Here is a 24,624-nt window from a genome sequence, read left to right as displayed (position 1 = left end):
GCCTGTGAGGAGATGAACGCAGATCTGGCTGCCTATGCAGAGATCTGCATTCATCTCTAAATAACCCCGATAATGTAGAGAAGACAATGTTAAATATTTATGAGTAAGCCTCATTCAGTTGCATATATACTGTATTAAATCACTTTCACATAAGAGATATTCAAATGGAAACTATGGGCCCTGAAAGCTGCTGCAAGTGTTGATATTTTGGCAATTTTTTGGCAAGATTAAGGTGCTAATTCAGGTTGGATCGCAAATTATTATGGTCGCCCCTTGGGCGCATGCACAGCGCTCGTCCTGTGCCTGCGCCCGCATTTTCTGTCAATCAGGCAGAGGCAGGGCAGGGGGTAGGGGGCAGCAACGCTCCATTTCCAGGGTGGAGATGGAGCGTTGCGGGGGCAGTGTGGCATGGATGAGGGGTGTCGGGGGCGTGATCGCGGTGGCTGCATGGCAGCATGCGCAGCCGCTGCAATCGGGAACATTGCGGCGGGCCTCCTCTATTACTGCTAACAAGCAGAAATTACGATGCGTTCGCAACTTCTGCTTGTTGAAGGGGGGAAGGCAGCGGTCAACATGATGGGCGACCTTGCCCTGCGATGGGCGGCCCCCAGCATACGATCCAAAGGATAGCAAATTCTGCTAATCAGCAGAATTTGCAAGCCTTACTGAATTAGGCCCTAAATTAGCAATTCTTTTATGGCAAAACCTGGTTGCTTTTTCCTTTAAAAACATTTGACACTTTATGTCTCGCCGCTAATACATTTAAATCTCAGCACTTGCTGCAACTCACAGGCTATTACTTTTGGCCGTAAAGTATATATTCCCATTGGTGTCCCCAAGGTCATATGAACCGCTGTAATAATCACATTCTGCTCCTGGGCAAACCCATATAGACTTCTCTAGATCAGCTGACATTCAATTGGCAGAACTATATGAGAAATATGCAGCGATAGAAAGAAAAGAAAGAGGAGCCTAAACAGTAATTAAAGGGCCACAGAAATATAGTATATTTATTTAAGGCCATCACAATATGTAGCTACCCGCTCCATGGGGGATCATTGCGAGTTGATCGCTTGCTAGCTATTTTTTTGCAGCGCTGCGATCAGGTCAAAACTCTGCAAAACTGCGCATGCGTATGCACCGCAATGCGCAGGCGCGTCGTACGGGTACAAAGCGGATTGGTGCTGAGCGATGGATTTAACAAAGAATCTATTCGCACAGCCAATCGCAAGGAGATTGACAGGAAGAAGGTGTTTATGGGTGTCAACTGACCATTTTCAGGGAGTGGCTGGATAAACGCAGGCATGTCCAAGCGTTTGCAGGGCGGGTGTCTGACGTCAATTCCGGGACCGGACAGGCTGAAGTGATCACAGCGGCTGAGTAAGTTCAGACCTACTCAGAAACTGCACAAAACTTTTTTGTAACGCTCAGCTGCACAAGCGTTCGCACACTTGCAAAGCGAAAATACACTCCCCCATAGGCGGCGACTATCTGATCGCAGCGCTGCAAAAAATAGCTAGCGAGCGATCAACTCGGAATGACCCCCCCATGTCTCCACTTCTGCTTTGGTTAAGAGCCTTGCCAAAAAGCCTTGCTTGGGAATACCCAGTGTGGATAGGACGCATGATAAACTCACTGTGCGTTCGCCATTTTATAAATAGCCAAATTGGCGCTAGGCACCTTGTACTGTAAATGTATAGGTAATAATGTGCTTTAACATGTTCTATTTAGTGCTCTATGTCTAGTTGTAGAATTGCATGTTTAAATGCATAGACTATGCACTTATAAGGAAACATAGAATGTTTAAGTATAAATGTATAAGATTGACCTCTTCTGGTACTTGGTGCATGGCCTCCTGAATTCCCTCCTGGAGGCTCTGGTACCAAAAGATCCATGGATATTTTTGTTGTGCTACTTCAATATACCTGTAACCCTACCACCACAAGTGGCATTAGTACACTATACACCTCGCTCCCAGATACCAGTAATACACTTCCTACCCTGAAGCTTACCTCTCCCTGGAGGTGCTGCATGTCACTTCTCTATCTGCCTGGTGCTGTAAAGGTGGGATGGATAAGGAAGGGGCGGGGTCTCAGAGAGATAGGGAGGAAGTCAAGAAGGGCCAGGCAGCTAAGTCAGTGACAGCTCTATAGCAAGCAACTATAATGGGCCCTACAGACTGGGCGACCCGCTGCCGAGCTGCCCGACTGACGATACGGCAGACGGGCGACGGGGGAGGTGACAGGGAGAGTGAAGTTTTTTCACTCCACTCGGCGCCATAGCAATGCATGCTAATATGGACAATCTCGTCCATATTATAGGCCCTACACACTGGCCGATTTTCTGAAAGATATGAACGATCTCGTTCATAAATGAACGAGAACTCGTTCATATCTTTCAGTGTGGAGATTCCAGCGATGAACGATGCGCGGCCCCGCGCTCGTTCATCGCTGGTCTCCCGTCGGCTGTGCATGCAGGCCAATATGGACGATCTCGTCCATATTTGCCTGCACTTCAATGCAGCCGCGTGACGGGGGGAGTGAAAAACTTCACTCCCCCCGTCACTGCCCCCCCGCCGCCGGGTCGCTCGTCGGCCGTATCCGCCGTTGGGCAGCTCGGCGGCGGGTCGGCCAGTGAGTAGGGCCCTTTAGCCTGCATGCATAAGCAACGGGGCACCAATGATGAACGAGCGCGGGGCCGCGCATCATTCATTGTTGGTGCCTACACACTGCACGATATGAACGTGTTCTCGTTCATTAATGAATGAGAACGTTCATATCTGCCAGTGTGTAGGGCCCTTAAGTTTGTGACTGTGTAACAAATTGCCGGTGCCTTTGCAATATGCACCAAGGCACTGGCAGTACTTTTATTTTACTATATGCCCTTCGCGTAGTGACGGAGGAGCAATCAGTGCTGCAGTGCACTAGCATCTGCCTCTCACTTGCTTCATATCCACTCTGGTCCCATAACACACCCAGCTACGCAGCTGTAGATGTTAGCACAGAGCAGCAGCACCACTGAAGCTGATTGGCGCTGGGCTCCTCTGTCAGATCAGTTTAGCACAGGACACGGAGCAGGTACTTCAGGTGCAAGAACGATGGAGAGGTGGCCCTTTGAGGGCTGGAGCCCGGAGGCAACTGTCTCCATTGTCTCTGGCAGTTCCGTTCGTACACTGGTATATCTATGAAAGGAATGAGGAAATAGTTTTGCCCCTTTAGTTGGGCTGATTGATATACAGTACGAGTCCAAAAGGTGCATGGGGGAGAATTTCACAATACAGTATTGTGTCTTCTGATTATAAAAAGGGTTGATGTGAGCAAAGTATAAGTAGATATCTTCGCTGACCCTGAGAAGAGAATGCTTCTGCAACATCTTGTATGCTGTGGAGCAATAGACATCTACTTGCTTCAAGAAATCTTCATCTGCTGTATCCTGCGACAACAGAATTGCGCAAAATGCTATTCCATTCTCCAGCACTTCTGGAGTAAGACCAGTGTCTCCAAGCTCATCTCTCTGCCAGTTACTCAGTGCAGACCAGAGTAAAGGACCAGTGGGAATTAGCAAACACCAAGTAGGAGGTGCTGCAGAAGCAGCATGTTCACACATACACAGAAGTAGGCGGCTTTCAGGCGCCAATGGTAGGAGTCTGAATGTAAATAAGCTGTTCCATGTGCTGATTGCAGAAGCCTGGTAATGGCAGCATGTTACTCACCCACTGCGCAGTGGGTGGAGTCAGTAACAGGCAGTTACTGATGGTAAGAGGGAATCTTCTAATAGTGCAAATCCAGTGGGCTCAAACAAATCTGTGATCGCTTGGCTCACACCAATAACAATACTGTACCCATGGTCTGCTAAACACGAGTCTTGCAACTGTATAATGACAGACTGACACTACAGCTGTGATTATACAACTCTATATAACACAAAAAAATACAACTGGAGAATGGGGAAACGGGAGATAGGGAATGCCTAAAACAAAGAAAAGAAAACACTTACTGGAAGTAAACAAAATCTATATTTTAGATGATTACTTTTGATCACTGCATGTTCCCAAGAAGGAAGTAAAAACATGCCCACTGTTCTAATAAATGTTCTGAAGTAAATGCTTAATTAAAAGGATACGCAGTAAGAATTGCAGTTTTGCCGAGGTAGAACTCTGGAATATTATAATGCTCAAACATCAGCTCTGTCAGTTTCTCTCGTTTTTCATGAGTATTCCACTAAAATGAAAATAATATGCAAGTAACAAACACATTAATTTAGGTTTTGCCATTACTTCTTTGTAACTGGAAAAGCACTCATTGAAATTTTCACTGAATTGCAATTTTACACACATGAGAAGACATTGGCCCTGCATATTTCTCTCTTCCACCTGGTGACATAGGGGATAATTCAGAGTTGATCGCAGCAGCAAATTTGTTAGCAGCTGAGCAAAGCCACGTGCACTGCGGGGGGGGGGGGGGGGGGGGGGGGGCAGATATAACATGTGCAGAGAGAATTGGATTTGGGTGAGGTGTGTTCAAACCGAAATCTAAATTGCAGTGTAAAAATAAAGCAGCCAGTATTTACCCTGCACGGAAACAATATTGTTACATCACTGCTCATTGTAATGTGGTATGAAATGAACAGGAGGGCATAGTAATGTTACTTAGTGGCAGATGTGGAAGATCCAGGTCATATGTTTTTATTTTAACAAATCTAGTGCAAAGTGTGTTCTTGTGGTCGTCATCATCGTCATCATCATAGATCTTGCTGCGTGGGGGAGGCGATTGGAAGTTCCTAGTGTTTCCATCTTGTATAGGAATATATCTGCCATTTTAATGGGAAGTGCTTGCCCCGCTGCCTGCATACTATTGGCCAGGATGACGCTGTCGGTATACTGACGGCCAGCATCCCAGACAGCAGTAATTCATACTGAACCAATTTTAATACCCTAACACTTAATCATTGTTTTGACTTCTCTCCAGTCCCCAAATCCCCATTCCTCTTACACTCATAGGGGGTAATTCTCAGTTGATCGCAGCAGCAAGTTTGTAAGCAATTGGGCATTGCTATATCTGTCCCCCCTGCAGTGCACATGGTTTTACCCAAGTGCTAACAAATTTGCTGCTGCGATCAACTCAGAATTAGGCCCATAGTGATAATAATTATTTATGTAAATTACACCACTTGTAGGGGTTGAGAAGAGAAACATAAGGCCAAGAAAAGGATATAGTAGAAGATACAACCCAAGATGATGTATAACAGGGTCACCAAGATATCAGATATATTTGGTAACTGACTCAGGTTGGCCATTTATTTTGATTATTTAAGCATTTACTTACAGAGGCCTCGGACATCAGCACCGGATATAAGTGAGACTTTGACTCGGTGAGCATTTTATATGTGTAGTCTATAATGGCCTGGAAACTGTCCCAATCTTCAACTTAAACAACAAGAGATAAAAATGTTACAACTTACAACTCCTGCAGCACAGCAACCATTTATGGTCTTTTATGTAAGTGGGGAAGAGATAAACAAGGTTACATCATGTTATACAGACAAAAGTTTAAGTTTTTTTTTTTTTTCTTCAAGGCAATAAAAGTATTAAACGCATGTTGTCTACATCTTTATCTCATGTCACCATGGAGAAACATTACTACCTATAACAGGAAGCACAATACTGCGATAAATCTGTACCTCCCGTGCAGTGTACAAATCATGTGACCAGCTGAACAGTACAACCATGTAAGGCAGGCATTCCCAAACTCAGTCCTCAAGGTATATTAACAGTCCAGGTTTTAGTGATATCCACAGGTGACGTAATATATACCTCAGTTATGTGGATTTAACCATCTCTGCTGAAGCATGGATACAGTGACATTTCTTGGGGTGGGCAAGCCGTGCAACCGCAGGGGGTGCCCGCCGCTGCACTTCTGCTGCTCTTTGCTTCCCCCTCCTCCCTCTTCCCAAGTACCCAGCTCAGGGGGCGGAGTTTCACAGAATGATGCAGTTGCGTCATGACGCAATCGCGTCATTCCGCAAAACTTCGCACCAGAGCGGAGTACTGCTGACAAGAGGAGGAGGAGCCAAGCTACAGGAAGGGCCAGGCGGCCAGCGTGACGAGGGAGAGGCGGGCCGAAGAGCGGGAAGAACCTCTTCAAACGTACGTTTCTCTCTCTCCTCCCCCCTCCCCTCCTCTGCCACCTGCTGTAATGTGTAAGATGGGGACACTTGCCTGCCTAATGTGTAAAATGGGGACTCCTGCCTGATGTGAAAAATGGGGACTCTTGCCTGCCTAATGTGTAAAATGGGGACACTTGCCTGCTGTAATGTGTAAATGGGGACTCTTGCCTGCTGTATTGTGTAAAATGGGGACTCTTGCCTGCTGTAATGTGTAAAATGGGGACACTTGCATGCCTAATGTGTAAAATGGGGACACTTGCCTGCCTAATGTGTAAAATGGGGACACTTGCCTGCTGTATTGTGTAAAATGGGGACTCTTGCCTGCCGTAATGTGTAAGATGGGGACACTTGCCTGTCTAATGTGTAAAATGGGGACTCTTGCCTGCCTAATGTGTAAAATGGGGACACTTGCCTGCTGTATTGTGTAAAATGGTGACTCTTGCCTGCTGTATTGTGTAAAATGGGGACTCTTGCCTGCTGTAATGTGTAAAATGGGGACACTTGCATGCCTAATGTGTAAAATGGGGACACTTGCCTGCCTAATGTGTAAAATGGGGACACTTGCCTGCTGTATTGTGTAAAATGGGGACTCTTGCCTGCCGTAATGTGTAAGATGGGGACACTTGCCTGTCTAATGTGTAAAATGGGAACTCTTGCCTGCCTTATGTGTAAAATGGGGACACTTGTCTGCTGTATTGTGTAAAATGGGGACTATTGCCTGCTGTATTGTGTAAAATGGGGACTCTTGCCTGCCGTAATGTGTAAAATGGGGACACTCGTCTGCCTAATGTGTAAAAAGGGGACACTCGCCTGCCGTCATATGTAAAATGGGGACACTCGCCTGCCATCATGTGTAAAATGGGGACTCTTGCCTGCCGTAATGTGTAAAATGGGGACTCTTGCCTGCTGTAATATGTAAAATGGGGATTTAATGTATCAAGGGCATTGCAGTGTATGGCATAATATATTTTGTTTTCTTTTTTTCCTGTGGTGGCCGTGATCTGTTGGTGCAAGGTCAAAAACTGGGGTGTAAAGGTAGTCTTTTCAGATGAGGTCACGCCCATTTTAATGAGACCACGCCCATTGTAATGAGGCCATGCCCTCTTTCCAGGATACTTTTTCTTTTTATAGCTATATGGGCACATTTTTAAATCTCGCACTGGGAGCCAAATTGGCTAGAAACAGCCCTGCATGGATATCACTAAAACCTGCACTGTTAGTGTGACTTGAAGACCGAAGTTGGGAATGCCTGATGTAAAGCCTTCTATATATGCTGAACAATACCTTAAAATAAAGTTTTTGAGGATAATTTAGCATTAGTTGTGCTAAACTGCAAATGTATATAAACTAATTTTTATTCCACGGTACATGGTAATTACTTTTTTTTTTAAACCCTATGGGGGTCATTCCGAGTTGTTCGCTCGCAAGCTGCTTTTAGCAGCTTTGCACACGCTAAGCCGCCGCCTACTGGGAGTGAATCTTAGCTTATCAAAATTGCGAACGAAAGATTAGCAAAATAGCGAATAGACACCTCTTAGCAGTTTCTGAGTAGCTCCACACTTACTCGGCATCTGCGATCAGTTCAGTGCTTGTCGTTCCTGGTTTGACGTCACAAACACACCCAGCGTTCGCCCAGACACTCCTCCGTTTCTCCAGCCACTCCCGCGTTTTTCCCAGAAATGGTAGCGTTTTTTCGCACACACCCATAAACCGCCTGTTTCCGCCCAGAAACACCCACTTCCTGTCAATCACATTACGATCACCAGAACAAAGAAAAAACCTTGTAAAGCCGTGAGTAAAATACCTAACTGCATAGCAAATTTACTTGGCGCAGTCGCACTGCGGACATTGCGCATGCGCATTAGCGACTAATCGCTCCGTCGCGAAAAAAAATACAGAGCGAACAACTCGGAATGACCCCCAATGACCTATTCCACAGACCTAAGCTGCAAGGACGCCTGAACCTACCTCTGTAGGCAAGACCTTAGGTAAAAATAAGATTTTAAACCTACCGGTAAATCTTTTTCTCCTAGTCCGTAGAGGATGCTGGGGACTCCGTAAGGACCATGGGGTATAGACGGGCTCCGCAGCAGACATGGGCACTATAAAGAACTTTAGAATGGTTGTGCACTGGCTCCTCCCTCTATGCCCCTCCTCCAGACCTCAGTTAGAGAAACTGTGCCCAGAGGAGATGGACAATACGAGGAAAGGATTTTGTTAATCTAAGGGCAAGATTCATACCAGCCCACACCATCCACACCGTATAACCTGGACCATACGCAACCAGTTAACAGTATGAAACAAAACAGTATCAGCTAAAGACTGATCTCAACTGTAACATAACCCTTATGTAAGCAACAACTATATACAAGCCTTGCAGATTTTGTCCGCACTGGGACGGGCGGCCAGCATCCTCTACTGACTAGGAGAAAAAGATTTACCGGTAGGTTTCAAATCTTATTTTCTCTTACGTCCTAGAGGATGCTGGGGACTCCGTAAAGACCATGGGGTTTATACCAAAGCTCCAGACCAGGCGGGGGGGTGCGGACAACTCTGCAGCACCGAATGAGCAAACGCAAGGTCCTCATCAGCCAGGGTATCAAACTTATAGAACTTTGCAAAAGTGTTTGAACCTGACCAGGTAGCTGCTCGGCAAAGCTGTAAAGCCGAGACGCCTCGGGCAGCCGCCCAAGAAGAGGCCACCTTCCTAGTGGAATGGGCCTTTACCGAATTTGGTAATGGCAATCCAGCCGTAGAATGAGCCTGCTGAATCGTGTTACAGACCCAGCGAGCAATAGTCTGCTTCAAAGCAGGAGCGCCAACTTTGTTGGCTGCATACAGGACAAACAGTGCTTCTGTTTTCCTAACCCAAGCCGTCCTGGCTACATAGATTTTTAAGGCCCTGACTACATCCAGGGACTTGGAATCCTCCAAGTCACCCGTAGCCACAGGTACCACAATAGGTTGGTTCATATGAAATGAAGAAATCACCTTAGGCAAAAATTGAGGACGAGTCCTCAACTCTGCTCTATCCACATGGAAAATCAAATAGGGGCTCTTGTGAGACAAGGCCGCCAACTCGGACACCCGCCTTGCAGATGCCAAGGCTAACAACATGACCACCTTCCAAGTGAGAAATTTCAATTCAACCGTTTGAAGATGTTCAAACCAGTGAGACTTCAGGAACCGTAACACCACGTTAAGGTCCTAAGGTGCCACTGGGGGCACAAAAGGAGGCTGGATGTGCAGCACTCCCTTGACAAAAGTCTGGATTTCTGGGAGAGAAGCCAATTCCTTCTGAGAGAAAATAGACAGGGCCGAAATCTGTACCTTAATGGAGCCTAATTTTAGGCCCATAGCCACTCCTGTCTGTCGAAAGTGGAGAAAACGGCCCAGATGGAAATCTTCCGTAGGAGCATTCTTGGCTTCACACCAAGAAACATACTTCCTCCAGATACGGTGATAATGTTTTGCCGTCACCTCCTTCCTAGCCTTTATCAGAGTAGGGATGACTTCCTCCGGAATACCTTTCCCAGCTACGATTCGGTGTTTAACCGCCATGCCGTCAAACGTAACCGCGGTAAGTCTTGGAACACGCAGGACCCCTGTTATAACAGGTCCTCCCTGAGAGGAAGAGGCCATGGATCTTCTGTGAGCATCTCCTGAAGATCTGAATACCAGGCCCTTCAAGGCCAATCTGGAACAATGAGTATTGTTTTCCCTCTGTTTTGTCTTATGATTCTCAATATTTTTTAGATGAGAGGAAGAGGGGGGGAACACATAGACCGACTGAAACACCCAAGGTGTGACCAGGGCGTCCACCGCTACTGCCTGAGGATCTCTTGACCTGGCACAATACCTCTGAAGCTTCTTGTTGAGGCGTGACGCCATCATGTCTATGTGAGGAATTCCCCAAAGACTTGTTATCTCTGTAAAAACTTCTTGATGAAGTTCCCACTCTCCTGGATGGAGATCGTGTCTGCTGAGGAAGTCTGCTTCCCAGTTGTCCACTCCCGGAATGAAAACCGCTGACAGAGCGCTTACGTGATTTTCCGCCCAGCGAAGAATACTGGTGGCTTCCGCCATTGCCACTCTGCTCCTTGTCCCGCCTTGACGGTTTACATGAGCCACGGCTGTGACGTTGTCCGATTGAATCAGAACCGGTAGGTCGCAAAGAAGATTCTCCGCTTGTCGTAGGCCGTTGTATATGGCCCTCAATTCCAGTACGTTGATGTGTAGACAAGCCTCCTGGCTTGACCATAGCCCTTAAAAATTTCTTCCTTGTGTGACTGCTCCCCATCCTCGGAGGCTCGCGTCCGTGGTCACCAGAACCCAGTCTTGAATGCCGAACCTGCGACCCCCTAGAAGGTGAGCACTTTGCAGCCACCACAGCAGAGACACCCTGGCCCTGGGGGACAGGCTTATCTTCTGATGTATTTGTAGATGGGACCCCGACCACTTGTCCAGAAGGTCCCACTGAAATGTCCTCGCATGAAACCTGCCGAAGGGGATGGCCTCGTGGGCTGACACCATTTTTCCCAGAACTAGAGTGCATTGATGAACCAACACTCTTTTTGGTTTTAGCAGGTCTCTGACCATGTTCTGGTTGTCCTGGGCTTTTTCCATTGGGAGAAAAACCCTCTTCTGTTCCGTGTCCAGAATCATGCCTAGGAATGATAGTCGAGTCGTTGGAATCAATTGCGACTTTGGCAGATTTAGAATCCAACCGTGTTGTTGTAGCACTCTCAGGGAGAGTGACACGCTTTTCAGCAATTGATCTCTCGATCTCGCTTTTATCAGGAGATCGTCCAAGTACGGGATAATTGTGACTCCCTGCCTGCGCAGGAGCACCATCATCTCCGCCATCACCTTGGTGAAAATCCTCAGGGCCGTAGAAAGCCCAAACAGCAACGTCTGAAACTGGTAATGACAGTCCTGTACAGCGAATCTCAGGTACGCCTGATGAGGAGGATATATGGGGACATGAAGGTATGCATCCTTTATGTCGAGTGACACTATAAAATCCCCCCCTTCCAGACTGGAGATCACAGCCCGGAGCGATTCCATCTTGAATTTGAACTTTTTCAAGTACAGGCTTAGAGATTTTAGATTTAAAATGGGTCTGACCGAGCCATCCGGCTTCGGGACCACGAACAGGGTCGAATAGTACCCTTTCCCCTGTTGGACTAGGGGAAACTTGACAATCACTTGCTGTTGACACAGCTTTTGAATTGCAGCTAACACTACTTCCCTCTCTGAGGAAGAAGCTGGCAAGGACGACTTGAAAAATCGGCGAGGGGGCACTTCTTCGAATTCCAGTTTGTATCCTTGGGATATAATATCCATCGCCCAAGGATCCACGTCTGACAGAACCCAGACCTGGCTGAAGAGTAGAAGACGTGCCCCCACCGGTGCGGACTCCCTCAGTGGAGCCCCAGCGTCATGCGGTGGATTTAGTAGAAGCCGGGGAGGACTTCTGCTCCTGGGAACTAGCCGAAGCGGGTGTTCTCTTCCCTCTACCCTTACCTCTGGCGAGAAAGGATGTGCCCCCACCGGTGCGGACTCCCTCAGTGGAGCCCCAGTGTCATGCGGTGGATTTAGTAGAAGCCGGGGAGGACTTCTGCTCCTGGGAACTAGCCGAAGCGGGTGTTCTCTTCCTTCTACCCTTACCTCTTGTGAGGAAGGATGAGCCCCGACCTCTTCTGGACTTATGCGACCGAAAGGACTGCATCTGATATTGTGGAGTTTTCTTTTGCTGTGGGGGAACAAAAGGCAAAAAAGTAGATTTACCCGCGGTAGCTGTGGCAACCAGGTCCGCGAGACCTTCCCCAAATAAAACTTCACCTTTGTATGGTAAAACCTCTATATGCTTCTTTGAATCGGCATCACCCGTCCATTGGCGGGTCCACAGGGCTCACCTAGCAGAAATCGCCATGGCGTTGGCTCTCGAACCTAGCAGCCCAACGTCTCTTTGAGCATCTCTCATATATAAGACTGCGTCTTTAATGTGACCTAAGGTCAATAAAATGGTATCCCTGTCTAGGGTATCAAGGTCAGCTGACAAGGTATCTGTCCAAGCTGCAACTGCGCTACATACCCATGCCGATGCTATTGCCGGTCTGAGTAAAGCACCCGTATGCGTATAAATAGATTTTAAGGTAGTTTCCTGTCTGCGATCAGCAGGATCCTTGAGGGCTGCCGTGTCTGTAGATGGTAAGCGCCACCTTCTTGGACAGGCGCGTTAAAGCCTTGTCCACCCTGGGTGAGGATTCCCAGCGTACCCTTGTCCTGTGCCGGGAAAGGATACGCCATAAGAATCCTCTTGGGAATCTGCAGTTTTTTGTCTGGAGTTTCCCAAGCTTTTTCAAATAACTCATTCAGCTCATGAGACGGGGGAAAGGTTACCTCAGGTTTCTTTTCCTTATACATGCGCACCCTCGTGTCAGGGACAGAGGGGTCATCTGTGATATGCAAAACATCTTTCATTGCAATAATCATATAATGAATACTTTTGGCCACCTTTGGGTGTAACCTCGCATCATCGTAGTCGACACTGGAGTCAGAATCCGTGTCGGTATCAGTGTCTGCTATTTGGGATAGGGGACGCTTTTGAGACCCTGAAGGGCCCTGTGACACAGTCCAATCCGTGGATTGACTCCCTGCCTTTTCCCTGGACTCTGCTTTGTCCATTCTCTTATGTAATAAGTTCACATTTGCATTTAAAACATTCCACATGTCCCCCCAATCATGAGTCGGCGTTGCCGACGGAGACACCACAATCATCTGCTCCACCTCCTCCTTAGATGAGCCTTCCGCTTCAGACATGCCGATACACGTGTACCGACACCCCCACACACACAGGGATATATCTATAAGGAGACAGTTCCCCACCAAGGCCCTTAGGAGACACAGAGAGAGAGTATGCCAGCACACACCCAGCGCCAACTGACACTGGAAACAGAATTCCCAGATAACAGCGCTTTTATATATAATAAATCGTGTAATACACTCACTGCGCCTTACAAGTGCCCCCCCCCCCCCCCCCACCTCTTTTCAGCCCTGTGTCACCGTGTTCAGCAGGGGAGAGTCCGGGGAGCCAGCTTCTCTGCAGTGCTCTGTGGAGAAAATGGAGCTGGTTAGTGCTGAGGGACCAAGCTCCGCCCCCTCCAGCGGCAGGCTTCGGTCCCGCTCAATTTTATAAAACTGGCGGGGGATTTATACACTTACTGCCTCCGCAGCCTATATCCATATTGCCAGACTTAAAGGTTTATATTGCTGCCCAGGGCACCCCCCCTGCGCCCTGCACCCATCAGTGCCTGGTAGTGTGTGTAATGTGTGGGCGCAATGGCGCGCAGCGTTACCGCTGCGCGTTTACCTCAGGGAAGATCTGAAGTCTTCTGCCGCCTTAGAAGTCTACTTTTCTTCTTATACTCACCCGGCTTCAATCTTCCGGCTCTGTGAGGAGGACAGCGGCGCGGCTCTGGGACGAACGGCGGAGGGAGACCTGCGTTCCGACTCCCTCTGGAGCTAATGGTGTCCAGTAGCCTAAGAATCAGAGCCTATCACTTAAGTAGGTCTGCTTCTCTCTCCTCAGTCCCACGATGCAGGGAGCCTGTTGCCAGCAGTGCTCCCTGAAAATAAAAAACCTAACAAAATTATTTTTCCAGAGAAACTCAGGAGAGCTCCCCTGTAGTGCACCCAATCTCCTCTGGGCACAGGATCTAACTGAGGTCTGGACGAGGGGCATAGAGGGAGGAGCCAGTGCACACCCATTCTAAAGTTCTTTATAGTGCCCATGTCTCCTGCGGAGCCCGTCTATACCCCATGGTCCTTACGGAGTCACCAGCATCCTCTAGGACGTAAGAGAAACATTAACAGAAACACAATCAGTGGCGTAACTTAAGACTGACAACTTACTCATTCCATCTTTGATCGTTGAAAATGCCTCAATGTTTTCCTGAGGCACCTCATCAGTTTTAGTATCTATGAAATATTTAGTCTCCATTGGTGTGCTGCCATCTTCCCTTTCCAGTACTGCACCAATTGTAGTAGGAAACTCTACCTGCAATGTTATATGTGAAGGATTAGAGAAATGATTTTCCCTTCCCATGATTAAGGCATGCCGGCATAATGCATTATGCCGGCATGCAGTCACTATGTTGATATTTAGAATACTACACCCCTGGAGCTCTGGATTTCCCCAAGACCACCGGGGAGAGAGTAAGTGAATTTTTATCCTTATATACATTAATTTAAACATTGTTAAATACACTTTAGAATGCATGCGTTGTGCCTACACCAGGCTTTGGGCACTGCAGCACTGCGGCTCGGGATCTGTGTTCTCAACTTAGTGCTGAACATACATTTTACAACTATATTTATGTACAGTTATTACACTAGCCCAGCGCTGGAACTTTAACCCTTCCAGCGCTGGGGTGCTCTTTACACAAGCTCCCTGGTACAGCATACCAAGAGTTAACATGTTGCATTGCTGCACCTACCGGAGATGACCCAGGGCTATGGCACAAACAGAACAATAAAAATATATTTTCCACATGGCACCTGGCGCTGATCCAGTGGCGGATCTTGCCACGGGCAAGCAGGACTTTTGCCCGGGGCGCCACCTTCCGGAGGGCGCTGGCGCCATCCGGAGGGCGCCGCACCGTGGCAAGATCCGCCACTGCTGCCCGCTGTGTCCCTGTCCGCCTCCGCTGCCGTCCCCGTCCCGATCCCCGTCCCCGTCTGCCTCCTGAAGGGAACTAGACGCTCTGCGTCTAGTTTCCCTTCCTGGAGAGTAACTTTGCTGAGCGGTGCGCGATGACGTCATCGCGCACCGCACAGCAAAGGTCCTCTCTACGAAGGGAACTAGACTCATAGCGTCTAGTTTCCCTTCGTGGAGAGGACCTTTTGCTGTGCGGTGCACGATGACGTCATCGCGCACCGCTCAGCATTCAAGCGGCGCTTTTAATGTACAGGGGGCGTAATTGACCACGCCCCCTGTATTAGGCCACGCCCCATTTCCTGCCCGGGGCGCAGAGCGCCCTTGAACCGGCCCTGCGCTGATCATACTGGCTGCAGCAGCCGCTTACACTCCCCCACTGCTGTGCACAAGGGGGTTAACTGCAGACCACTTCAGCCACACCTGATCCCATCTCCACACTGGGAGCTGCGAGCATTACTCCCAGCCCTGCAACCCGCAACAACTGTCCCGTCTACAACGGCTCGTGTTAACAAGAAGAATCGCCATGGCACAACAAAGCACATTAGGTCAGATATACTGAGACTTCGAGAGAGATAAAGTGGTGAGAGATAAAGTACCAACCAATCAGCCCCTAACTGACAAGAAAAAGATAACATTTATAAATTAATATTAGAGTATATTAGAGATGAGCGGGTTTACTCGGTTCTTTACGCCAGAATTATCTCCATTTCTTATTTTCTGGATTTTTCTTATTGGCTAACCAAAACACGTGACGTCCGATAGCCAATAAGGAGATTCGGTTAAATCCGAGTAAAACCGAACTCATCTCTAGAGTATATATACTTATTGTTGTTACAAATATGATCCTATAGGTTTGAAACATATCGCATCTCTTGTGGGCAGACTTAGGGGTCTATTTACTAAGCCTTGGATGGAGATAATGTCGCTGGAGATAAAGTACCAGCCAATCGGCTCCTAACTGTCATTTTTCAAACACAGCCTGTGGTATGTCAGTTGGCTGGTGCTTTATTTCCAGTGACTTTATCTCCATCCAAGGCTTAGTAAACAGAGCCCTTAGTGACAATATTTAGACAAAACCTTTTCTATGAATACTCACTATGGCCGGTATTCAATTAGCTGTGGTAATTTACCACAGCTAATTGATTTGCCGGGGGATATCCAATTAGCCCCGATACCCAGCATTTAACAGGCATTATACTTAATAAGAATAATCCCCGATAAAGAGCCCTCAGAGCTGTGATAACACATATGTCAGGATACTTATATCGGATCCCATGTTTTATCGCGTGATAATGGGACATTTTTCTCCCAAAAATACAGGCTTTAATTGGATAGCCCGATAATGACCATCAGTCAAAAATCGCTCCCATTAGAAGATGCTCACCATATAAAAACAAAAAATGCCAGGATTTTTATCGATTTGGTCAGAAATCCAACTTAAAAGAGTGGCTCAGATTCGGTATGTCTACTTTTATCTCTTACCTTTGGATATTCCTCTCTAGCATAGCCAGCCCGCACTGAAAATGAGCCAATATCAAATACCAAGGCTGTAATCTCATCTATAACAAATAAGACAAAAATAATTGTTATGGTACACTTACCATTGAAAACTCTATTTCTCCTAAGTCCACAGGATCCACAGGGAAACATTGGGATATGAAGTAGCGATAGCGGATTGGCACCAACAATCAAAGCTTTCGGCCTCCCAGAATGCAACGGCCCATCCCTATATCCCCACCTCTTGGCTCAGGCAAATCAGTTGTTTTCCAAAGCTCAAGGCAGGAGCATCCTAGAGAGGCCTAATCAGGCAAGAAGAACACACCTGCAGACCCTTCCGTACAAGAATGAAGTGGTTAGTGAGTGAAAGGATCCTCAAATTAGTTACGTCAGGGTGGGATTCCTATGGATCCTGAGGATTTAGGAGAAATAGAGTTATCAATGGTAAGTCTACCATAACGATTATTTCTCCTGCAGGGTCCACAGGTTAACATAACACGGGATAACACAGGATACCATTGGGATGTCCCAAAGCAATTTAGTGGTGGGGATGCTCCTGATTGGAAAAAGTGTGCACATCCTGTACGTTAGAAATTTTCTTTTGGAACCATACAGTCAATGCTGACACTTGCACTCTCAAGGAAGCTACCCGTTAACCTTAGCCATTCCTGCCTGAAGGAAGGCAAGAACTCTGAAAGACCTAGGGTCAAATTTCCGGTCACTGCACCATTGAATATATGCTTGCCATATTCGGTGATAAATGCGAGCTAAGGATGGTTTCCTTGCTCTGAGCATTGTTTGAATTACCTGTTGTGAGAATCCTCTTGCTTTCAGGATGGAAGTCTCAAGAGCCACGCTGTCAGAGACAGTCGATTCAGTTGCTTGTGATAGCAAGGACCCTGAGACAGTAGATCTGGACATTGAGGGAGTAGGAATGGAACATCCATCGACAGCCTCTGCAGATCTGTGCACCAATATCTTCTGGGCCAAAGCGGAGCTATTAGTATCACGGCGCCCCTTCCTCGTTTTGCCTTTCACATTACCCTGGAAACAGGGCGATAGGTGGAAACACATAAGCCAGATGAAAGTCCCATCATACTGACAGTGCATCTAACAAAGATCGCTTCGGAATACTTTGTTCTTGACCCATATGGGTGACCTTTGTTGTTCTGATGGGACACCATGAGATCTATTTCTGGTAACCCTCACTTGTCTACCATAACTTGGAAGACCTCGGGGGGTGTAGAGCCCATTCGTTTACATGACTGGCATGTCGACTGAGAAAATCCGCTTCCCAGTTTAGGACTCCCAGAATGAACACTGTGGACAAGGCTGGATGATGACGTTCTGCCCACTTTAACGTGTGACTTACCTCCTTCATTGCGTTTTGGCTGTTAGTTCCTCCCTGATGGTTGAGGTACGATACTGACGTTGCATTGTCTGAGCGGATTTGGACTGGTTTTCCCTGAAGGATGTCCTTTGCCTGAATAAGTGGCATATATATGGCCCGAAGTTCTAATATATTTATTGGCAGGCAACTTTCTTCCTTGGTCCACTGCCCCTGGAAGCAACACCCCTGACACCGCTTCTCAGCCCTGAAGGCTGGCATCCGTTGTCAGAATTTCCCAATCTGATATCCAAAAGGGTCTCCCTTTGTCCAGATGGGATGTCTGTAGCCACCATGCTAATGACATCCTTACTTCCAGAGGAAGGACCATAGTCTGTGTGTTTATTATCTGATGAAAACCATTCCATTTGGAAAGGATCAGATGTTGCAGAGGCCTCGAGTGGAACTGAGCATACTCCAAGATGTCGAATGTCGACACCATCAACCCCATCACACGCATTGCTGCGTGAGTGGATATCTTTTGACTGTGTAGCAGCTCCTGAATCCTCGACTGAATTTTGGATATTTTGTTCAGAGGTAAAATTACTCTCTGAAGACTCTAATCCAACACAGCCCCCAAGTGAGTCATCCATTGTAACAGAACCAGGGATGACTTTGCCCAATTTATGAGCCAACTGTGTCTCTGCAAACAAGCTATTGTCTGTTGCAGTTGACAGTGAAGCAATTCCTGAGATTGTGCCAGGATTAATAAATCGTCGAGGTATGGAAAAATCCTTATCCCCTGTTGATGGAGATAAGATGCCATTACTACATAAATTTTAGTGAATACTCTGGGAGCTATGACCAGTCCAAATGGTAGGACCTGAAACTGAAAATGTTGCTGGAGGATAGCAAACCTGAAATAGCGCTGATGGGACAGTGCTATAGGAACATGTAGGTAAGCATCCTGGATATCCAGGGATACCATAAAATCCTACGGCTCCATGGCCAAAATAATGGAACGTAACGTCTCCATATGAAACTGAGGCACCCAAAAGAACTTGTTCAGCACTTTGAGATTGAGTATGGCTCGGAATGACCCATTTGGCTTCTGGACTACTAACAGGTTTGAATAAAAACCTTGTCCTCATTGCACAGGAGGAACTGGAATTATCACTCCTGACTGAAGTAATTTCTGAACTGCCTCTTGCAAAGCCCTGGCCTATGTTTCCACTACAGACGGGCTGGTACATAAAAACCTTTGAGGAGGGTGTTTCTTGAAAGCAAACGCATAACCGCGAGATACCGCTTTTTACACCCAGGCGTCTGTGGTGGTCTGCTGCCAGATCTGTGCAAAATGAAGAAGTCGGCCTCCCACCTTGGGGTCCCCAGGTGGAGGCCCACACCATATGGCTGATGGTTTATCTTCTGATTGGGAAGCGGGCCCTCTGTTAACCCAATGCTTTTTAGTCTTACCAGACTTGTCAGATTGAGATTGTTTGCCATAACCCTTTCCTTTTGCTTTTCCTTGAGTCCGAAAGGGCCGAAAAGCTGGAAATCTAGGATTAGATTTGCGTGTGGAAGGAAACTTCGCTTTCTTGGAGTATGCTTCTGACTCCAAAATACTTTTTAATTCTTTACCAAAAAGAATATCTCCAGTAAAAGGCAAAGACTCCAGAACCCTCTTGGATTCTGAGTCAGCTTTCCATGTCTGTAGCCAAAACACTCGGCGAGCTGCTACTGCTGAGGCTGATGCCTGAGAGGCAATTGTACCCATATCCAAGGCTGCTTCTTCCATAAAAATAGCTGCCTGTTTGATATGTGCAATATGGGATTTTTTGCTCTCTAGATGCCATTGAAAGATCATCCTCCAATGCATCTGCCCAGGCTGCCACTGACGCTATGGCTGGTGTTATGATTACCTCAGACAAAGAAAAAATGTTTTTTAGAAAACCATCTATTTTCCTGTCCGTGACATCATTTAATGATGTTGAAGGCAGAGGTAATGTAGATTTTTGCACCAATCGAATGACATGCGTATCTACTTTGGGAGCCATCTCCCTTTTTAAATAGTGCCCAGCCAGTAGAGGATAATGGGAATTCCATTTCTTTTCCATTCTAAACTTCTTACTGGGTGTAACCCAAGCCTCTTGCATAATTTCCATCAGCTGTTCTGACCCAGGAAACTAAGTCCTAACTGTTTTGGGACATTTAAACATCGGTGCCTTAGATTTTACCAAAGGCTCTGCTGCCTCCTTTAAGGATAGAATGGCTTTCATAGCACTAATTAGCTCAGGTATGTCTCCTGATCTGAGGACTTCATCCTCGTCTCTGGATGCAGACCTGGAGTGTGATGAGTCCTCATCCTCTGATGAGTCCTCATCTGAAACATGTGTAGACTGTGAAGATGTTGTTTCATGTCTATATGATTTACTTACCACCGGCCTTTCAACCTGTTTTTTGTTGAGAGGCTGACATTTTCTGTACTGGATGTGATAAACCCCAGGTGGAATGTTGCATGTATGGGTAAATAGGGTAACCTATTCCTGGTATAGGAGCTGGCATTATCTGCTCAGCTATACTGGATAATTTCTGTGCTAATGTAGCCCATGGTGGTTCAACTTGAACCTGTGCCTGCCTTGGATTATTCAAGAGACTTTGGTGAAAGCTAAAACAATTTGTACATAATCCATTTTGAACCAGATCCTGAGAGGTTAACCCAGCTTTGCAAGACAAACATGAAACGAGTGTTGGTGCTGCTGTGGAGAGTGATCCTCCACACCCTTGCCTCTCTTAGACATGATAAATAAATCACACACCTTTACAGTGTTTACTACACAATTTGTGCCTGCAATCACTTTAAAATTTGTTAAAGTGACAAACAATCCAATCCCTCCCTGCCTTGCAATAGCATTGAGGATCGGAATACACAGAAACTGATAGAATTATAGTAAAGTCAGCAATCACACTAGCCATCAGTCACAGGTTATACATTAGTATAATAAGCAATATGAGCACATAATCAACTACAGATACATTTCAAGTATGTAGGAGAAACATATTACTGCATTACCTTATATAGGAGTTTAACCGTATTCAGTCGCACAGCGAAAGAAACAGCAGCAATAGTTTACAGACTCATATGCATCAGGCACTTATCCAACTATTCATACTCAAAGGCAGATAGAGACTTAATGCTGTATCAATCAATACGTTAGTGAACGCTGAGTGGATCCAGATGCTACTAGTGTACACAACCGTCCCGTGATCCTGCAGTGAACACAGACGCTCCAAGTGACACAGACACATCAGTCATACAGCCGGCTATGCTGCGACTGGGTCCTTTTAGATACACAGCGTCTCAGACGGAAGCGAGAACTCAGTTAATGGAGGGAAACTCAAAGGAAACTGGTCATAAACTGGGGGGAGGACGACCAAGGCAGCGTCTTACTCCCCATTGCTGACATCAACCCTAGGGATCGTGGCCTCATACTACCCCTGGAGCCTATGATCCCTGAGTTCTAGCGCTGGTGCACCCGAGGTGGCAGCCACGTCAGCGACTGTTCAGTAGTCTCCATCCTGAAACAGTGCGGCTGTGTGCCACGTTTCCCCAACTAAACGGAACTGATGCCTTACCTTCTGCCCGTGCTCTAGGAACAGGCTGGTAACGTCTGCTGGACTTACTAGTACATCCTACAGAGACGACCACTGAAACAGCACTGTACACGTGGGTAAGCGTTGTCGCGACCCGGCGGAGAGTTGTTGGAGCGACTCTTTCTAAGGTACGTATAAAACGCTTTTTAGAAAGATCGCTCAAAAAAAACAAAACTAGTAAGACTATAAAAATACAAAACAGCATCCCATTGACCATGGTCCGGCTCCTGCCACACCAAACCAAAAATTGATTTGCCTGAGCCAGGAGGCGGGAATATAGGGACGGGCTCGTTGCATTCTGAGAGACCGAAAACTTTGATCGTTTGGTGCCAATCCGCTGTCGCTACCTCATATCCCAATGTTATCCTGTGGATAACCTGTGGACCTACAGGAGAAAAGTGATATTACAATAGCAATACATTAAGCTGTCACCTTGCCAGATGATGAGGCATTAGAGCTTTGAAGGCACATTGATTTCCATGTTGCTTCTTTCCTCATAACAAATCACTGCTATAGTGCACCCTGTATTGTAGAGGCATGCAGCCAATGCTCAGCACTGTTACATAGCCCTATGTTACAGGCATCTGTAACACACTGCAATGCAATACATCATACTATAGTACAAATACAGAATACAATTTCTAGGACACATTGTTTATTGCTGTAAAGCTAAGCTGCCTGTATAACTATCAGTCCCAGCATGTCCTGCTGGCATGCATTTGGCAGGACATGCTGGTAACTGTAGTTCCACAACAGGAAAGCAGTAGGCTGCCAACCTTGGGTATTTGCGCAATACATTCTCAGTACTCTTGCAATTGGTGAGTAAACTATATGTAATGTGCTTTCAGTATGTAATTAGCAGAAATATTAGTCTTCTCTGTACATGATTGGTATAGAAAAACGGTTGTTCACTTCGATGTTTGAAACCAGATCTGACCAGACAAATTCTAAACACCTGTCTTTCTTACCGTCCATGGCTGCACTCCTCAATAGTCCTGCAATTCAGTCACTGCTTCCTATAAGTCATCCACTATATAGCACACAGGCCACTGAGGCCAGTTATATAGCAATATACTCAGTCACTCCCACACTGTATAACTGTAGACCAAATATGGCAAGTAATAAAGTCACTGATAAGAAATGAAAAGGTCACAAAGAAGAAAAGCTGAAAACATAACATGATTTATTATCTGTACAACACAAGAGGCAACTAGAGTAACTACACAAGCACAGGGCAGCAGTGACTACACACTAGACATAGCAGTGGCTAGAGCTCAGACTATTGATGGGTGCTGCTATGTCCATTTGTCACTTTATGTTATTTTGGATGGCAAATGGAGCTCAGAAAATACACCACCAATGAGACAAGCAAAAAAAAAAAAAGTGGCAAACATATGAGGAACAGAATTTGCTGAATACATTTTAGGAATTGTCCTCTAACACCCCTTTCACACAGAAACTGAAATTACCGGGTATAGCAGTTCTACTAGGTAATTTCATGAAAAACACGGGTCCTTTTTCTGTGTGAATTGGGCAACCTGGGTTGAAATTCACGGGACTTCGAGCCTGGCATTTACCAGGGTTAGAGACACGGGAATTTCGACCCAGGTTGATCCTTTCACACAGACAAAATACCGGTCTTGATCTGCAAATTAGTAGTGATGAGCGGATTCGGTTTTACTCGGTTCTCAAAACAGAATCTTATTGGCTATCCAAAACACGTGACATCAGTGAGTCAATAAGATTCGGTTTTGAGAACCGAGTAAAACCGAATCCGCTCATCACTACAAATTAGCGGGTTGAGAATTGCTTGTCTGTGTGAAAGGAGGGGGGACAGTCCAGACAAAGCCCGGCAACACAACCCGGCACCAAAATGCTGGGTGATGATTACCGGGTTTTCTGTATGAAAGTGGTATGAGAAATGCATGGCCTGTGGAATATATTACACCAAATGGGGTTTTAGTGTTAGGGTAGTTCCAACAAAGCTATAATAAAAAATAAATAAAACATATATATAAACAAAGATGCAATATAAGGGGCTCAATAGCAGTAGTACAATATTTGATACAATTTGTCTAGAACTACAGCCACAAAATGCAGTATAAGGGACGGAACAGAGTTGCTGCAAATGCCCAGCGGCAGTAGCTTTTCCTACAAAGGAGTCTATGTACTAAGCCTTGGAGAGAGATAAAATGGATGGAGATGAAGTACCAGCCAATCAGCTCCTAACTAACATGTTACAGGCTGATTTAAAAATGACATGAGCTGGTTGGCTGGTACTTTATCTCTCTCCAAGGCTTAGTACATAGACCCTAAATATCTGCTTTGTGTGGATCTGAGCACTGTATCAGATGTATTTTTGTTATGGGATTCTTAACCTTTTCCTCACCACTTAAGTTATTTATATATTAATTTGTTTGCTACAGAAAGATACATTTTTTAGACTCTCTTTCCCTAGTATATACTATAAACCAGTATTTCCCGAAGTCAGTCTTCAGGGAACCCTAAAGGTGGCCACACATCAGGCGGTAATAAGCATCATTTAAAAAAATATGGAGCCCTTGCACAGCAGCACTTCAACTCCCCATCCCCCACCCAAAACAAAGTGTCTACCATAACCCCTCTATCTGCTGAAGAGCAGTACAGTATGTGCCTCAACCCCACACTGCGCAACAGAACCACGTCACTCAACAACCCCCTTAGTCGCACCCCCTACGACATGGGTCTTCAACCTGCGGTCCTCCTGCTGCTGTGAAACTACACATCCTAGCATGCCTTGTCTCAGTTTTGGCATACCTTAATAGCAAAACTGTGGCAGGGCATCCTGGGATGTGTAGTTTCACAGCAGCTGGAGGGCCACAGCCTTACGATAACCACACACACCAAAAAAGTAATGTGTACCACATTTTCCTCCCCTCCCATACAGTTTCCCTGTTACACCTGCATAACTCCAGATGTTAAAAGGATATTTATTGAATTCATTTAAGCTCAGAGTGCCATCTTCATGGTTTTATGCTCCTACAACTGTTAAGGAACTCCTTTACAAATTTTCACTATACTCAAGTAAATTAGGGGTGCATGTAGGCATTTATTTGGCTATTAAAACTGATGGCTTTCCATGTTACAGCCATTAGCTAGGGAACGCCAGGAAATAAGAATACAAAAAATAAGCCCGGAATGTAAATTGAGCAGTCAAAACACGAAAATCACTGGCAGGTGTAGTAAATAACATTGATTATCTTGTTACAATGACACCTGT

General features: G+C 46.3%; 1 protein-coding gene across 1 annotated transcript in view; it reads right to left on the bottom strand.

The window, feature by feature from the left end:
• Positions 1-14,197, bottom strand: part of LOC134911374 (actin-like protein 6A) — a 79,898-nt gene extending 65,701 nt beyond the window's left edge. The window contains exons 1-3 of the mRNA XM_063919616.1: positions 14,083-14,197; positions 5,325-5,425; positions 4,123-4,220 (exon numbers count right to left, since the gene is read on the bottom strand). Of these exons, the coding sequence (XP_063775686.1) occupies positions 4,123-4,220; positions 5,325-5,425; positions 14,083-14,170 (287 nt within the window). The 5' untranslated portion in view covers positions 14,171-14,197. The remainder of the gene's footprint in view (positions 1-4,122; positions 4,221-5,324; positions 5,426-14,082) is intronic.
• Between the last annotated feature and the right edge of the window lie 10,427 nt (positions 14,198-24,624).

This window comes from Pseudophryne corroboree, chromosome 4 (assembly GCF_028390025.1).
Source record: "Pseudophryne corroboree isolate aPseCor3 chromosome 4, aPseCor3.hap2, whole genome shotgun sequence".
NCBI classification, from domain to species: Eukaryota; Metazoa; Chordata; class Amphibia; order Anura; family Myobatrachidae; genus Pseudophryne; species Pseudophryne corroboree.
Note: the sequence above shows the minus strand (reverse complement) of the source record. Positions and strands in the feature narration are given on the sequence as shown.